Source organism: Carassius auratus, chromosome 3, assembly GCF_003368295.1.
Source record: "Carassius auratus strain Wakin chromosome 3, ASM336829v1, whole genome shotgun sequence".
Classification (NCBI taxonomy): Eukaryota; Metazoa; Chordata; class Actinopteri; order Cypriniformes; family Cyprinidae; genus Carassius; species Carassius auratus.
This window is the reverse complement of record NC_039245.1, coordinates 22623162-22642156: the sequence shown is the minus strand read 5'-3', so window position 1 is coordinate 22642156 and position 18995 is coordinate 22623162. Positions and strand designations below refer to the sequence as shown.

The 18995-nt window shown below is 37.5% G+C and overlaps 1 protein-coding gene across 5 annotated transcripts in view; it reads left to right on the top strand.

Annotated features, from left to right (window-relative positions):
- Window positions 1-18995, top strand: part of LOC113051311 (brain-specific angiogenesis inhibitor 1-associated protein 2-like) — a 69645-nt gene that overhangs the window by 29872 nt on the left and 20778 nt on the right. For 4 of the 5 annotated variants that reach the window (XM_026214959.1, XM_026214929.1, XM_026214944.1 and 1 more), the window contains exons 4-7: window positions 10599-10610; window positions 11469-11530; window positions 12420-12491; window positions 15802-15939. In XM_026214959.1, coding sequence (XP_026070744.1) covers window positions 10599-10610; window positions 11469-11530; window positions 12420-12491; window positions 15802-15939 — 284 coding nt within the window. The remainder of the gene's footprint in view (window positions 1-10598; window positions 10611-11468; window positions 11531-12419; window positions 12492-15801; window positions 15940-18995) is intronic. The other variant, XM_026214938.1, reaches the window with a different exon arrangement.

The following is an 18995-nucleotide window of genomic DNA, read 5'->3' as shown; positions in this document are numbered from 1 at the left end:
GAAACCTTTTATTTTTATGATTGAAGTGCTGGAAAAATGATTGAGCACTTTACAATAGTAATTTGTAGTTTATATCTTTGATGTTCACATGTCAAAAAGAAAGCAGGCTAATGGCACTAGTAAATGCTATTATAACATGGAGTGTTGTTTAGGAAGGAAAGTGCTTTGCTCAGTCACTTCTTTTAATGGAACATAGACCGAGCCCTATGATAACTTCTGACAATCTCTCTCTCTCTCTCTCTCTCTCTCTCTCTCTCTCTCTCTCTCTCTCTCTCTCTCTCTCTCTCTCTCTCTCTCTCTCTCTCTCTCTCTCTCACCTGGGCCTGTCGGAATGAGAGCAGTGGAGCTCTTTTATTAGCCCTGTGCCTCGGTCCCAGGAGCCCTGTTTTCTCCTGCTCTATTTCTGAGAGATGCACTGCATGCTGGGAGAACGAGGGCCCACACGCCCTCCCTCACCTTGCCCTTGATACGCTGTCTTGGCATACATGTGCCGAGTGTCTTGATCCATCCTGTGTATATGTTGCGTCTGGCATCGCTTTCATAGAGCTCAGAGCTGGAATAGTTAAAGGGGTCATATGATGCAATTTTTTCTTTCCTTTTGGAGTGTTACAAGCTCTTGGTGCATAAAGAAGATCTGTAAAGTTGCAAAGACTAAAGTCTTGAATCTAAAGAGATATTTTTTATAAAAGTTGAGTCAACTACACCCTCCTAATACGCTTCATTTAAACATGTCCCCACGTGTACATCACATTGTTGGAAGATTTGCATAACACTGCCCAAATGTTCACATAAAGAAAGAAGGCATAACTTAGATTCTCGCTCTCATATTGTTGATGCCCCTACTGCCATGTTTGTGGTGATGCTTTGTGTTTCGCTGTGAAAGTGTAACTACTTTGTTTGGCCTTCCAAAAGAGGACACAACTAGAAATCAGTGGTTAAGTTGTATTTCCAACACTGTTCTGGAACAGTTCAACCCAAATATTCAGATGTGTGCAGCGCATTTTACGGAGGACGAGGACGGTTTCCTACATTATGGTGGCTGTTTCTGTAAAATTGGGGACAATTTTACAAGGACAGTCTGGCGTTTCTGACTCGGTCTGTAAGTACGTCTTCATATTTAAAGAATTTGCGATTTAGAGAAGCGCAAGCCGTTTGTTGTTTCTCTAATCACAAATGCAGATATGGTTTAATGTTTAAGCAGTGTAATATGCATTGCGTAAAAAGACAGTATAAGTCATAATCAGTAATTATGTCCACTCTGGATGCTATATATATGCAATAGCACTTCAAATACCGGTGTACTGTGTGTCCATTGAGATGAATTGAAAAGTACAGATCGCTTGATGGAGAGCTAAACTCTGAAGCGCTCAGTCAGTGTTCAGCAAGTGAAAAGTGCTAATCTTATAATAACCTTGAACACACACACTGGTGAGTAAAATCTAAGAATTTACTAGCCAATGGCTGAAAAAAGTCGCATAAAGTAAAATTTTGTCGCATATTCCAAGTGGTTTACTCTCAATGTAGGTTGGCCTCATTTGTAATGGATGTTATTGTTTGTCTCATCACGCCGGGACACACAGCATCACAGTATGGCAAGGGGCGCAACATTTCCATCACACGCTTGAGGAATTCAGCCAATCACAGAGGCCAATCACAGAACTGGATAGCTGGCCTCACCTCACTTTTCAGAACGATGAGCTTTGTAAAAAAAGAAAAAACATGTTTCAGAAAAATGGGGAATAGAGGAGAAACAATGTACAGTATGTGGAAAAATAATGTGCGTCTTGAACCTTAAACCTCATAAACACATTGCATTACACCAAATACACAAAATAATGTTCTTTTTAGCAGCATCATATGACCTCTTTAATAAGCTTCTGTAGCCCCATAAAATTAGAGGCTTTCTGCTTTTCATCCTGTAGTGCTTTATTACAGAGATGGCTTCCTCTCAATTGCTGTTATTATAATATCTCCTTTCTTTTTTTGTGCTTGCTTTTGCATTTGCATTTCTTTATTTTATTTTTACCCTTTCTGATCTTTGTCTCCACAACCATGCTTCTTTTTTTAAAGAGGTCATATCATGAAAGACAGGAGTTTTTTTTCTTGCTTTTTTAGAAACAATATTATAGCAATAACCATTATAGAAAATGGTTATTTTTAAATAGAAATAATATTTGACAACATTATCATTCTATTTATATACTAAGTGCTTAATAGCATTGTCTGTGTGTGTGCGCGCGTGAAAGTGTGTTAATGTTTGTGCAGAAATCTGTAAAGACATTTGTAGAATGAGGATGGTAATATATTAATTAATTTCAGCGAATTTTGCTGAATAGGTTTAATGATCATGTAATGCATTTCATTTGCTTATGGTGACTTTTCATCATTAAAAGTCTACATAATAATAATAATAATAATAATAATAATAATTCCTTACATTTATATAGCGCTTTTCTAGGCACTCAAAGTGCTTTACATAGTCGGGGGTGTCTCCTCATCCACCACCAGTGTGCAGCATGCACCTGGATGATGCGACGGCAGCCATATTGCGCCAGAAAACCCACCACACACCAGCTTACTGGTGGAGAGGAGAAAGAGTGATGAAGCCAATCAGCAGATATGGGGATTGTTAGGAGGCCATTATGGTCAGAGGCCAATGGGCGAATTAAGCCAGGATGCAGAGGTCATACCGTACCATACCTAGGACATCCTGCGATTTTTAATGACCACAGAGAGTCAGGACCTCGGTTTAACGTCTCATCCAAAGGACTGTGCTGCCAGACATCATCTGCTTTCAGGCATCAAAGTAGTACAGTACAAAAAGGCTATTAAAGGGTCAGCAATGTAAAACCAAAGTAAAGCTAAATTCCATATTTGTGGACTTTAGAGAGAAACCATAAAATGCTACAGCCCTGTAACATTGGCCTGTAAACTGTGCTGTGTTGGTATATTCCTGTCAAGACACATCTGAGGTCATCCGAATCAATCAGTGCTCTGTGACGAACATGTCGCAACAAGGCAGAGGGAAGGTTCTGCAAAGAACCGGTTGATTCAGAGAATGAGTGTGTGGTTAGATGAAGCCGCTGGATTTCTTTGGCGTGTTTCAATGGTACTGTCTTGGTATCTCATGTTAGTCCTGTCAATTCCACCTCCCGTCATCTCAGGAGCACAGGCTGTGCCGAGAGGATCCCTCACACTTGCCTTTCACTGCCAAATCTGCCAAAAACTACAGTTTGGAGTGCAAGCAGCATCTCTGTCAACTCTAATGGCTGCATTCATACACCGTGTTGTCTATCAGGATTATGAACTCTCTGATTTCCACCTCTTTCTTTTCCCTCTTTTACCCATCCTCAAATCCTGAAGCTGCTTATTGTGAACAAAGCTGCACGCACACACACACACACACACACATAGACACAAAGATCTGCTCACACTCACAAAACCCTTGAAAAAAAAAACAGGAATTTCAGGATTTTTTTGTTGGAATCATTTTTTTCGGTACCATGGTTTGAAAAGACATTAACATGTTTCTGCCATTAAGTAAATGTTCCATAAATCCCAGTGCATTTATTATTATATAAGAATAAATATTTTCTAAAGCTGTGCAGGAGGCCATTTTTTGCTCTCCTCTATATAATAATGCTAGTTTGCTGGCTTCAACTGAACTGTCTTTAGACCTGTGACCTACATGCTGAAGTGAAGAAGTCATAGCAGTGGTGAGATTTTAGTGGGTCAGTAAGACAGGATCCTTGACCTAACATGGTTGATCTCCAGCTATTTATGATTAAACCACTCCTCTCTTAGAGCTGGGGTTTTCATGTTTTATGGGGACTTTCCATAGACGCAATGATTTTTGTACTTTACAAACTTTATATTCTATCCACTAACCCTAATTTAAGGGTTTACTATTCATGTGGGGGCATTTGGTCTCTTACACACACACACACACACACACACACACACACACACACACACGTTGAGTTTTGTTGTTTTATGGGACATTCCACAGGCATAATGGTTTTTAGATTTGTCAAAATATATTTTCTGTCCCCTTAACCTCACAGAAAACTTTCTGCTATTTTTAGATGTTCAGAAAACATTCTGAATTATTTAGAAGCTGTTTTCATAATGAGAATCAAAAAATGGCCTCACAAGATCCAATTTTACTGGTGTTACTGTCCTTGTGGTGACATTTGGTCCTCATAACATTCTTTGAAGTCTCTTGAAATGAATTGCCATGTTATGGACCATAGAATATGTATGGGAAGTTACATAATGGACAGTAAATTAACTGATATAAACTTTACTGTGAAATGACAATACTTATGTGCATGGTGTGTTTTTGGTGTCCCCTATATTTAAAATCATGTGACAAAGGTTATTATGAGGACAAACTCTTAAGGACTAGTTTTATAAGATGGACCTAGAAAAAACGTTTTCAGTTTCTTTCAAAGTAAATTTAAGGAATCTTTTGTGCAATTGTTTTTATTTATTTTTATTATATTTTGTTGTGTACTATATCGTTTTACTAATCTATAATCTTTAAATTGAAATAACCAGTGAAACTTATGTGGCAATAAACTTAAATTAAACTGTAAACTATAAGATAGTTAAACTAAAGTAGTTAAACTATTTAAGCTACTATTCTGTAAAATTATATATTTTTACTAGAGCCTGACTGATGTGTTTTTTTGGGGGGGGCTGATACCGATATATATGGTGCCGATATTCTTTGTGTAGGCTATATTGTAGTACAGCAGGGGTTGGCAACCTACAGCACCCATGCCAACAGTGGCACACAGAGGGATGATCACTGGCACACGAGCAATAGGGAAAACTGCATACTGAAATTCTGAGGTAATAACTTCTCATAGTCACACAGCCTGTTAGGAACAATAAATACTATTAAAGTGTGAGAATTAACTTGCGCTAGTCTACGGATGCGCACACGAATGCTGCACATACTAGGCGCTTCACATCAAAGCCTTAGTGTTCTAACAGCGGTCATCAATGTCAAAATGACTGAGATGGCCAATCAAATCAAAGTAGGCGGGGTTTACTGTTCACAGAAGCAGAGCGCGAAGCGTCAGTTTAACGTTAAAGAGAGCGAGGGAAGATTAAGCTGCAAATAATTTAATATTAGTCAACTTTTAATAAGTTTTACAATAGAAATGTTAAATGTCTGACAGCTATATCCAGTGATGAAAAATTTTATCATATGGCTATTTTGAGAGAGAGAGAGGACAGATGTGTGAATTGTCTGCATCTGTCTATCTCTACAAACAATGAAGCGATTTTGCCTCCTTGTTGTTGAGAAATAAAATGTAGCGATACTTAGTATTGACCTCTGTAGTACAGTATAGTCAAAAGTCTGGCGTCGGATGTATATATGTGTGTGTGTGTATACGGATCTGTTTTTCATTTATTCATCAAAAATAAGACAAATTCTATGAAATTCCGCTTTATACAGTAAATTCCATTTTTATGGCTGGACTTTTCTGTTTTGCAGAAATCATAGGGCCCTACTACTGTTGCAAACAAATATGGTAAGCTCATTGTGAGTAAAAGTTGGGGAAATTGTGGTTTATTTACTTAGCATTGAGTGTCTCCAACTAGGTGACAACATATCGTTAAATCACCATTAACCAGACTCAACACCACTGCACTGCCATCTATTGGACTACAGAAAGATACTAACTTTTCAATCTGCTTCATTACTCACTGTACTGACAAACTATGCTGAAACTGTGTCGCAACAGCACGCAACAAAGCGACCGTTGAAAATAATTTGAGCTTTGTGTCAGCACGTCATAAATAGAAGTTTACTGCATCCAGTGTAAACAACATCATTGATCATAATGGGTTCTATTCTATACCGGACATGAATGGCACGGTGCAACAAAATACAATAGAATCCTGTTGTGTTTTGTTACGGCGTACAGTGCGATGTGACTGATAATAAACATGAGTTCTGGGCCGCGGCAAAGCTGGTATAAACACCACCATTGACTGAGTGGCTTTAATGCACCACAGACACTTGCCGTGATGCACAGATCAGCTCTAATCCCTAACATCTCTAAATCTGCTGTTAAAAATGACCCATCCATTCATCACATCATGCAAAACTAAGAATTAAAATCATTGTAATGTGAATGAAATATAGGTGCGGGTGGGTGGAGGATGGATCATTTGAAGCAGCAGACTGAAGTTTGAGCTCATCTGCGCATTTCTACACCACTGACCTGGGTCGCCGGTAGCAAACAATAGAGCTCTGCTGGACAAATTAGTCATTACACCATTCAGAAGCATTTAATCTGCGTTATGTTCTGTAAAAAAAATAAAAAATAATTCATACCAGCTGCATATTCACAGATACCGATATATCGGTTGATAATATCGGCTAAACGATATATTGGTCGGGCTCTAATATTTACCTGTTTTGCTATTAACAAATAGTAGCTAAGTACATTTGAAACTAGCTAAGACTGTGTTAAATTATAAAACAGTTGTCAAATGATAAATCAGATCGCATGAATTGTACAGCAATTCAAGAGCAATATTTATCTGGTACAAAATCAACTGCATCAAACTTGAATATATTAAACTTATGTAACTTTTTTTTTCTTTTTTTTTTTTTTACTACAATAAGTCTTCTTGTAACACTAGTAATTGACTGTGATTCATTGAATCTATTTTTGAATTAGTTAATTAAAATGAATCATCCAAACAAACGGTCTCATTTAGATGAATCAGACTTCCCTACAATAGATAGAGGATACTCCAGGAGTGTGTGTTTGTTGTTGGTCAGTTTCACACATCTCCAGTCTCCTTCAGGGCACCTTCCTGCACATTTAGCTCCAGCACACCTTCCTGGAAGCTTGTGGTAATCCTGAAAACCTTGATGAGCTGGATCAGGTGTGATTAATTGGGGCTGGAGCAGGATTGGACACTCCTGAAGTGATCTTAGCAGCAGCATCACTGTAACAGCAGGGTCATGTTGTGCTTTCAGTCTGTTTCTGCATGAAAGAACTGCAACTGTGTGCAGAAAATAATCAGATGTTTGTGTTTGGCTTCATAAAAATCTGCATTGCAAAAGATTGAGCTGATAATAGGTTTAGAGTTCATTTTCACCACATATTTTGCATACATCTTAATATAAAAAATTTAAGTAAATGTGAAAAGAACATGTCTACCAGTGTGAAAATCAATTTTTATGCAGCATACATGCAGTTCTGTAAATTTTAACCTGTAAAATAAAATTGAAAAAAAAAATTGTATTTACAGTGATGGTAAATATTACTTAATTAAAATAGAATGGCTTCTTATTTTAATAAACAGCACATATAATTTGTTCAGATTTTCCATTGTAATGCAGCCCACCAATCGTATTAAAGCAACCAGCAGTATAAACATCCAAAATGATAACAACAATACAGCCACTTGATGACCTCCAGTGATTAAAATCACTGCATGTGTTAATGAGGACTGCTCACACAATACAGTGTGACAGAGCTAAGTGCTATCTGATGTACTGGATGCACCAGTGCACCATGGGATACACGTGTTTTGTCATTTGCAGCACCGTGGGGAGTGACGTTATCGGCTCTAATAGATGAAGTAGATAAAGGAGTTGATATATCTGAGTTAAGCTGATACATAGACCTCCATTTTGTTCCTGGGAATCTCTGTTTGGCTGGCAGCTTCAGCGTTTCGACTGTTTCCATGACACCCTGCAGTGCTCCACACTTGACCATTGTCAGTGATTCACTCTGCTCTCCTACTCGTTCTCCTCCTCCCAGACTGGTCCGGCCTGTCAGGTTTGCCCCCGGCTGCTGCGTCTCTCTGCTACCTGTTAGTTTAATAAACGGTGATGACACTCCTGCACTTCAGATGTTCTGATATAAATGTTTGCATATAGAGGTGACAAGTACGAGGCGACTTATTTGACTAGATGGAACTGGTCCAAATGTTGTTGTTGTTTTTTTTTCTTTTCTTTTCTTTTGTACACACATTTCTTTCTGTCCAAGTAGAGACATGCAAGACTGCAGGCGCAGATTTTCTCAGGAAAACCTGCTTCCTCCTGACAGGCATCTATTGTTCACCCCTCGTGGCGAGTTGAGACAGAAGAGTTCGTTTTTAATTTCTGAATAAACATTTCTGGAGGTTGGTTATGTATTTGTTTGTTTACTTAAGGTGTCTAAAAAATGTCTGGGTGATAAAGCTGTTCTAATAAAAAAAATTTATTAAATTAAGAATATTTTATTATTATTAATAGCTTTTATGATTGTTTTATTTTATTAATATTATTAATTTATTTGAAAAACTTTTTGTGTGTCTCAATCTCGGTGTTAAAGCTGTCCTAATAAATTATTATTATTATTATTATTATTATTATTAACAGCAACAATGATGATGATGATAAGAATTTCTAATATTCATATAATATTTTTATTACTGTTGATGTCTCAGAATTGTCAGTGTGATAAATCGGTCCTAGAAAAATGTAAAATGTTTACATTATATTTATAATTATAATAATAACCATTTTATTTTATTTGCTTCACTGCTTTATTTCACTACTTATTTTTTATTATTTATTTATTTTTGATATTTTGAAAAATGTCTACAAAATCAGTCATGCAATGTAACCTTCAGATTTTCCCAAGAGAACCTGCATTACTGACTGACAGGTATCTATTGTTCCCGCTGGTTGTGGGTTGTGAGGGAGATAGGCGTGACAAACCCATCTGTGTACATGTGTTTGTACATGTTCTTCTTTACTGGTGGGGACTTAAACCTGAATACACTAACTCATTGGGAGCTAAATTGAGGTTCCCATGGGTACAGAAGCTTATAAATCATACAGAATACTTTTTTTTTTGTTTATTTTTTAGATTGAAAAAAATGCGGAAGGTTTTCGGTGATGGGTAGGTTTATGTGTAGTGTAGGTGTAGGTGTAGGGCGATGGGAAAATACAGCGTTACACCTATGGACAGCGCCTACAATGATAGTGAACCAGACCGTGTGTGTGTGTGTGTGTGTTAGCTCTCTCAGTGACTGTGACTCCTTGCTGCCCCCTTGCCATCTGTCTGTCAGTCAGGCAGCTGGGCTCAAAGCAGAAGGAATGCGGATGTCACAAGTCCATTATCAAGAGCTTAAAGTACCTGCATGCAAAGAGCTCCTGTCAGACACAAGGCTTTTGGTGTGCGTTTTTTTTTTTGCTGTAAAAACTCACTGCACATCTTTAAAAAGATATCAGATCAAAGATCTCAGATGTAAGGGCAGATTTCACTTTCAGTAATTTTTTTTAATATAGACAATATTTTGTTAACGTACCTTAATTCAGTAACAGCCTCAGACCTCGTTTCATTTGGTTCCTGTGGCTTGAACCAAACAAAATGAGGCTTTCAGGTCAGCTTGAAAGGGAATAAATGATCTAAAGGTGGATTGAGGAAGAAGCTTTTCTAGTAACGTATCAGGAAGGAAGGTTTGGGTGTGTCTGTGTTTCTGGGTATGGTCACATGCACTCTGAAGGGGTTTGGGAGTGACATTTCAGCACGGGGGTTTTCGTTAAGTGAGTATGAAACACTAAAGTCACTCCCAAAATAGCATGGTTGATGTGCTGGTAAGCATAGCAAAGTTTTGGAGTCTGTGTCAATGCTTTTCTTTCTTTATTTTTCTTTCTTTCTCTTTCATGTACAGTATATGACATGCACATAGAGATCATAATTAAGATTAGTGAGAAAAACTCAAGATAATGTATCTGTAACAGTTGTCTGACCCTTAAAGGAATGGTTCACCCATTTACATTGCAAAACCTGTTATGGTTTCCAGGGACCACAAAGGGAGAAATTTTGAAGAATGTTCACGTGCTCTTTTCCATACAGCATGAGTCTATCAAGCTCCAAAAAGATCAAAGACCAATAATAGTCCGCCGAAAAAGTGGTCAGTGCAATTTGTTCACTATTTTCCATGTCTTTTGAGGTCAGCTCACAGCCTAATGTGAGGAAAATCTTCCCCCTCCCTGTAGCAGTCAAGGCCTTTCACGTTTTCACATACAGTATTTAAAGTAAACCGTGTGCAAGAGCTTGATCAAACTGGGCAAGTTTCAATTTATGGAAGCACAAACTCATTTTAGAACAAAATGAAAATAAAATTTCTCTTTGACGAAAGATAGAAAGTAAACACAGGCTTGGAACATGGTGAGGATGAATGAACATTGACAGAACTTTCATTTTTTGGCGAACTGGTCTTACCGTGAGACTCTCTGAGCAATCAACAGGCTGTATTTCTGAACTCTTCAGAAAATACTCTTCAGCGAGAGCTCTTCAATCATGCATATGTGGTGTAAACAACTGTGCAGGGGATTTGGTGTGTTGTTACAGTGGACTGATTGTTAAATTGCGAGATCCGCTTTGCGCGGTGCTTCGAGACGTTCTGTAGCACCGTCTTTAGGTTGGGGTGCTCAGATGGGAGGAGGTCAGGGCGGCTCGCTGTTGTCTTCCATTGCTGTGTGTTCTTTTCACAGTGTCTCACCGGGTCTCTTCTGTGCTCTGCTCACTGTCTGTTCCTTTCTTCACAATGCATTGCATATTCAGAAGCAGCAGCATGTAGGTATATGAAAAACAACACCACTTCCACCAGCTGCATGGCCTCACTTTTATTTATTTTAATTTTTTTCTTCCTGGTTTAGTTTTCGTTACTCTTTTGCAATGAGTTTCACAACATTCTGACAGTCATCCTGCTGGAGAAGCACTTGAAAAAAGACAAATGAAACTAATTTGGAGTTTACAGTCATGTTAGGAGAGAGATTGTTCTTTTTATTTTTTTTTTTTAAAGGAATAGTTCACTCGAAAATGTAAACTGAGTTTTTACAGACATTCATGGCATTCCAAACCCATATGCTGTTATTTTTGTGTCTCTGTGGGACACAAAAAGAGAATTTTTGAAGAATCAAAGCAGTTCAAAGTGACCACATCTGTCAAGCTCCTCCCCACCTAAAAAAAAACAAACATCAAGCCTTCACAGGTTCCATGATATCTTTCCACAGAAAAATAACAGCATATGGTGAGTAAAAAGGTCAGAATTTTCCTTTCTCTGTGAAATATTTCATGAAAGCCTGTTTTGAAGTGCTTTATATTTTTTGCTCATGTGAGTTTTTCTTTGTTCTCCACCCTTTCATCCTGCTGTTAATTTCTCTGTTTCAGTGTTTAAAGTCTTTGACCGTGTCATTGTCTGTGTCATTGTCATTGACTGTGCCCGTCTGTGGTGTGTGTTCTGTATGATGGCATGGTTATAATGCACGCTGGGTTTCTCTTGCCTTTCTTCTTTTCTGTCTTTCTTGCCTATTCCACCCTAACTCAGACTGTCTCTTTAACCTCACATTTATTCTCACTTGAATCACATGATTATGAGTCCATTTCCTGTTGTCCTCTCTCTTAGCTGACGTCTGTCCCTCTTCTCTGCAGGGGACGTGCTTTTCCAGATGGCAGAGGTCCACCGGCAGATTCAAGTGCAGTTAGAGGAAATGGTATGTTCTCTGTTTGACCGCCATCCATTTAGCATTTTTGTAAAAGGATATTTTTTTGCATAGATTAGATTTACACAATTTTTTAAATGTTCACTGTTTCAGTACAAGTTAAATCCAGTGATCACTGCTGTAAATCACTGTAAATCTCACAGAACACACTCCACCCATAGGAATTACATCAAAAATGAGGAGTTAAACAAGTTTGCAGTTCATACAACAAAAATTTTATCACTGAATGATTAAAGGTGCAATATGTTACTGTGTTTGCCTACGTTTAGAAAACATGCCAAATTCACAAACTTGATTCTCCGAAAAACAACGCGACAGCCAATTACTCTACTTCTGAAATGTGTGTTCTGTGTCGGAATGTATGTTTTTGTTTTGGTCTGTGTGATTTTTGCCTACTATCAGTTTGCCCATTAGTATTTTGACACCCAGGGTTGCCCTGTTGGTGGTAAACTAAAGAAAATTGGTGGAAGCCAGTTGTGCTTGTTCCCATTAGGTGTCCTCAATATGGCAACCCACATGAGCATCAAGTTTGAGGAGTAGGGGGTGGGAGAATCAATCCTCTCCAGTATTTTGAATTTGGACTGCAGTACCCATTTTAACTGCTAGCTGTCAATATTAAATATTGCACCTTTAATGTAACCGCTAAAAGAAAAATGAACTTGTTTCTGAAATAAAACCTAGTTTTAATTGGTTTGGGTGCAGTTGTGGCCACTAATTATTTTCTATGCGCATCAACATTATAATAAAAATGCTGTCTGGTGTATTATTGAACATGCACATGTTGTTTGATCTGCACAAATCTGTGTTTTAAGGTTCTTAAAAAGCCAATATAACTAACTTCAGTCAAGTTTCTGAATATTATTATTATTTTTTTATACAGTTAAAATGCTTCCACAATGAGCTGCTATCGGAGCTGGAGAAGAAAGTGGAATTGGACGCAAGATACCTGACTGTGAGTCTACAGCACATCCCACTCCTTCTGATAAGCTAACAGAGACGGGACACACTCTATATAATAATATATATATATATATATATATAACACCGACTGATCAGAATAACAAGCACACACTCTCCGCGCACACTTTTCCTAATCCATTTAGTTTCCAACGAATAAAACCATTTTGCATTTCCAGTTTCACCAGAAAATACATGATTGGGAGAGTAAAATGGGTTGTTAAATCATAGTAGGAATACAATTATCCAGTGAGATGTTTCAATATGTAGTGTGGTACATTACTATCATTTTTGTCATTATGGTAAGAATTTTTGAGTGTTTTTGAAAAGTTTTTTATGTTCAACAAGGCTACATTTGATAAATACATAAAAAAAACGTAATGGCTATTGTCAATTTGAATATATTTAATATAAGATGTAATTTATTAATGTGATGCAAAGCTGAATTTTCAGCATCATAACTCCAGTCTTCACTGTCACATGATCCTTCAGAAATCATTCTGATTTGCTGCTCAAGAAACATTTCTTCTCATCCTTTCTTGAAAACAGTTACTTAATTTTTTTTTGTTGTTGTTGAAACTGTGACTTTGAATAAAACGTTCAAATTAACAAAAAGCAATGTTTTGTAACAATGTAAGTCTTTACTATAACTTTTGAGTAATTAAATGTGTCCTCGCTGAATTAAAAAAAAAATCTTCCTGGTGCCAAACTTTTGTAGAATAAATAAGGCTATTCAGCAATTTTCCAGTCAAATTTTCTGTCATCTTGGCAGTCTGTTAAAATATTGAGCCAAAATTATTGAAAAATTGGATGACATTGCTGACTCTGCTTTGATTATATTCTACACATTTTGTAAAATGTAGTATATTATTTGCAAACAATTTACATTTTTATGCATTTGGCATATTCTTTTATGCAAAGCAACTTATCAGTACATGACTTCCCTTTGGTTCAAACACACAACCAGTAGAGCTACAGGGGGAAAAAAATAACAGAAAAAATGTTTTCGCTACACTGCATATATACTGCAGACTTCTTAGTATGCCATTCCAAAAACACCTATAGATCTTGTAGAAATACATCTAGTTTTCTTGTGTAGCAACGACCCTGGTTTCATCACTCCTGTTTCCAATTATTTCAACAAATGAAAGTATGCAATTTGTGGTAGATTAAAGTATGTTTGGCGCGGTGCTGAGAGAGAGATATCTTTAGACTGTGAGTGGGTTGGAGAGGAGCTGTGTAGAGCAGTTCATTGGGGGGGTTTGGGCGACTGGGATTGGGCGTTGCTTGTCATCACATTGTATTCAGATAAAATTAAAGCCTTGCTGTCTTGCCTTATTCAGCACTGGAGAGAGCGGTCTGCGGTCGTTCCCCTTGGAAACCAAACACTTTCTTTTTTTTCTCTCTCTTTCCACACATTCTGTGCAAGACTGCTGCCTCGGAGTCCATTGTGAAATCTCTGCTTTGGTCTGGATGACTATTATGATATCCATTTCATGCTGCTGCCGTAGGAGCACCGTTTTATAAGGGTTAACATTTAAAATGACAGGTTGATTTAGTACTAGTTGGTCTGAAGATTCTGTTATATATACATATTCTGTTCTGCCCATGACAAATCAACCTTGTCTAAAATACATTGTGAGAGAAGTTAACCTAAGTTCACCAGCCACATGCTCCATCTCTTGAATTCCAGGTATTCCTGTAGTGAATTGTAAATCATTCCTATAAGGTGAGAAGAGGGGATCATGGCTGGCGAAGCAGAATCTTCCTTTCAAACGCTCCATCACTCACATGTAACACTGTAGACACATTGCCGCAGCGCAGGAATCTGGTTGAGCTGCCAAACTATTTATAGACATGTAGTCTAGAGATCATTCTCTCAATGTACCTTGTGTAGGAAGTGCGAAGATTCATACATCTAGAAATGCTCAGCCTCAGAATCCGTGAGCCATGTTGTGCGGTTGGGAGTGGAGACCTTCGCGGCTTTCTTCTGCAGAAATCAGAAAGCAGTGCCCTGCAAAAAAAACCCAGACCTTTAGCTCCGTTCCGGACCCAGTGAACCGCTTCTGAAGGCATCATGATGGGATGCTGACTTGAAAGCTCTTCTTAACAGTTGCTGGCAGAACTGTTTCCTTCTCAGATGTTCTGGGCTAATTGGAAGGCAACATCACTAGTGTCCGTCCTCGAAAAGACAGTCGCAGAACTGGGAGTGTGCACTTTAGTCATTTTACTTGATGATAACTCAACGAATTAATCAGGTGTGGGAGACTGGGGTTTAATGCTCAATTTATATACAGTATGGGACAGCATCTCAAACTCTGACATTAAGGTGCCATGGCAGGTTACATTTGTTTTAATTGTTGTGTATTATTGATTGTGAAAAGGAAAATGGTGAAAAGTTTATTAAAAATGTTCTTATATTTTATTCAACATAGAAAAAAAAAAATAGAATGACAGATAATTTGCTTAGCGACATGCTACAAGCCAGATGGAGTTTATTACTGTGCTGACGACATCACACCCGCTCGATTAAAATATTCTGACTTAATCGATAGTTTGATTATAATTAATTTTCTAATATAATAATTATTTAGATAACATTTGCATAAATATACAATGTGATATATAATGGTATAATTATCATTAGTATTGTTATTGATGCTGTTATCGGCGTAGTCCTACAGACTACAGTGATCTAAAAATAAAGATATTTCTATTATAATAGTAGTAGTATTAAATGCTAACTAATTAATACAATAATAAAAACAATAGTTAATTGTCAGATTCAGTTGTGAGGGATAAAAATCACATACACCTATTAAGATGTTGATAATAGTTATCATAATAGTAACTATATTATGAGATATTTATATATTTATTATTGTTGTTGGTGGTAGCAGTAATAATAATAGTTGTTACTATATTAACTATAATGTGATGGTAATATTTAATATTAATCATTAGTAGTAGTAGCAGCAGAAGTAATATTATTGAATCATACCATTTGTATTGTCATATTATGCAAATTCTGTCTAGTGTCTGTCTGTTCTGTCAAATTCACTAGTGTCCATGAAGAAAGTTCCTGTTTAAAGTCAGTCTATTTCAGTCAAGACTGTGGTTTAGACTTAAGAGGAGGGCAGCTGCTTGTATAGACAGCAGACAGAGAGTGTTTTGGAACATGACTTTTGACTAGAGGGTTTTGACTCCCATGTCTTTCCTATTGCAGTAGCTACAGTCTGATGATTTCTGCATTTACCAACAATGCTCCTGTGTGTGTGTTTTTCTTTTTTTTCTTTTTCCTGAAGGCGGCTCTTAAGAAGTACCAGATTGAGCACAAAAGCAAAGGAGAGAGTCTGGAGAAATTCCAGGGTGAGCTGAAGAAACTGCGGAGGAAGAGCCAGGGCAGCAAGAACCCCTCCAAGTACAGCGAGAAGGAGATGCAGGTGAGCCCCCACACTGCTGCCGCCACCTCTGCTGGCTGCGGGACGTGAACAGAGCTAGCGGGTCGCTGTGGGCTCCGTCCAAGGCCTTTGTAAGGGATGGAGGTGGATGGAAAGGCTCTGGTTCAGTGAGACCACCTACATCATGTTAATGCTGAGATGATTTTAACAGCGTCTGAATGTAAGAAGTGATGTGAACCTCTCGTGGCAGAGAGAGCACAATGGGTGGGTGAAAGCTGTAGGTGTGTATACAAACAGCGCTGTGGTATATCAGCTACGAGACTGTGCTGAACACACACACACGCGCAAACAACACTGTTGTTTTTTAGTGACTTGCTTCCCTGTTAAAACTGTGTGAGTAGACCCCAACCTACCGTATTAATTGCGGTGTGTGAACGCTAGCCTGCTGAGAGGAGTCTTACACCGTGACAGTGGGGATGTGGGGACCCTACATAGATCAATAAGCAAAGTGCATGCGCTCTCCGGCCCAGAGCTCTAGGAAGCTTACTCGCTCTGCCATGTTTGTAAGATCAGGCGTCCTGACCACATTATGAAGCAGTGATATCCCTGATCAGCTCACACTTCCTCAAAACATAGCTCTGCGAGTGTGCTTTTAGTTGGTTTTATTTGGATTGTCCATTTAAATGTAGCCTTAATTAGATTTTAGCTTAATTTGGTATTTATTTTCAGTGTGTTTTTAGTAGCTGTCCACTTTTTTTTTTTAGCTGCCTTGTTTCTGAATTATTTTTCCCATTTGTTTTTCCCATTGGGATTTTTTATAAAAAAATTATAAGCCATGAACCAAACCAACCCGCAGTGAGGTGAATCACAACATAAGCTTTGATTTAAATCAACAAATTGTATACATAATATATATTATTATGCAAATATATGGCAAGTAAAGTTATTATTTTTTATAATTTGGTAATTATTAATTTTTTATATTATATATTATTATATATATATTATATATATGTATGTATGTATATATATATGTATATATATATATATATGTATGTGTGTGTGTGTGTGTGTGTGTGTGTGTGTGTGTGTGTGTGTAATCATAACAGATGCATAAGAACAACATTCAATTTAGAATGTAATGAAATTAAGATTAAAGAAAAGAATACATAAGATGATACAGTGCAGTCAGTTGGATGCAGTTCAGTGCTCATTCAGTAAATGCACAGTTAAACCGATATCCTCCATATATATGTACAAATATTTAAGTAGTTTGTGAGAAAACTGTTATTCACTGTGCTACATTCTCTGATTGGTGGAGGTTTCTGTGCTGAATCATGGTTAATTTAGTTTTCTCACCAGAAATTCTGTTTAAAATGATTTTACAAATAAGTTAAAATAATACAGAAAAACGTGGTTGGTTCACCTGTCAATCAGACAGTCAGTTCGTGTCTTATTGGCTGATTAGGTCTGACACAATGCATAGTTTAATTAATCATCGAACACTGATTGAAAAAGGAAAACTAAAATAATTTCTCTCTATTTTGTTTTTCTGTTTTTCTCATTTAAGTGCGTATATCTTCAGTTTTCATTCTTTTCCAAGCTGATATTTTTACATACAGTAAATACATTTGCAGACAGTTTTGACTCTCATGAAATGTGGTGTTCATTAAAAAGTGTATACAGAAGTGTTGATAGTGTGTGGTTGAATTCCCCCCTCAGGCCGTGAGCGTGTATCTGTCAGTGACTGCTGTTGGGTGTTTTGAGATGCAGCGCTGCTGGGAGTTTATACAGTGAATGCCAGATGCCCTGCAGATACTGAGCTCAGGTTGAGCGGAGCTTCACTTGCCTCAGAGATCCACAAATATTTGGAGTGTTGTGATTTTGTAAACTAAAGCCACAAGAAGCCATGACTTACATGCAGGGATTTTACCAAGGGTTGATGTTTTGCACAAATGAGTTGTTCATAAAATGGTGTTCATTAAATTATCCTCAAAATATAAACTACCATTCAAAAGATTTTATTTTATTAGAAAATTAATAAATGTATTCAGCAAGGCTGCATTAAATCGATTAAAAGTGTCAAAAAAGACATTAGTTATGTTATATAATTTTTTTATATATAAATGCTGTTCTTTGAACTCTCTAGTCATCAAAGAATCCTGGAAAAAAAAATATATAATTTTTTTTTTCAGCAATACATTTCTAATATTCTCTGAATTGCCTTTACAAAGACTTTAAGAACAATTTTAACCTTGATAAAATCACTGTAACACTTGAAATGAAAGCAGACATGGATGTTCAATTAATTGTTTGATGCATTAATATTAATACTTGCACAGAGTTTGTTTCAGACCTTACAGTTGCTAAGCAACAGTCACTTGACACATTAATATATAATGTTTGGTCACGAGTGTGTGTGTGTGTGTGTGTGTGTGTGCGTGTGCACGTTTAACAACTGTGAACACAGCCCATACAATCAAATGCTGATTATATACATTGTTTTAAGAGTCATTTTGTTTTTGAGCTTCGAAAAGATTGATTTTCAATACCTGCTTCCATCTGAAGAATAGAGCGCCTCTAATTTTCTGCCTCAGACTCTTTTTCATGAACGAGAACAAGAAAAGTCAACTGATTTAGTCGCGAGCCCCAGGGGCCCATAAAGTACACGTAAATTCAGACACTTCATCCAGATTACCATAAATCACACCGTTATCGCTGAGAGTGACGGTGGTTTGGAGGTTCACGGATTACGATTCATTGGAAAAGCTCCATAAACAGGCATGAATTGACTGCTTTGTGTGAGCATGTTCAGACGACTGTTTATACACTCCGTTTTTATCACTCTAGTCTCTGTTGTACCTCGGTCCTCTCTTCTTTTTTTTTCCCCCTCATCCTGTTGCTGCTGAAATAATTAGTCACTGAAGTCCCACTGAAGATGCTAATTAGCTGATTATTCAGTTCAGTAGAAGGGTCTGAGGTGCAGCGGGAGGGATATGAGATTCGGCGGAGGTCTACGGCGTTGGCGCTTGCTGTGATATCACGTGTTAACAGACATGTCATGCTTCTGAATGGTGTGGACGACTCAATGAGTTCAG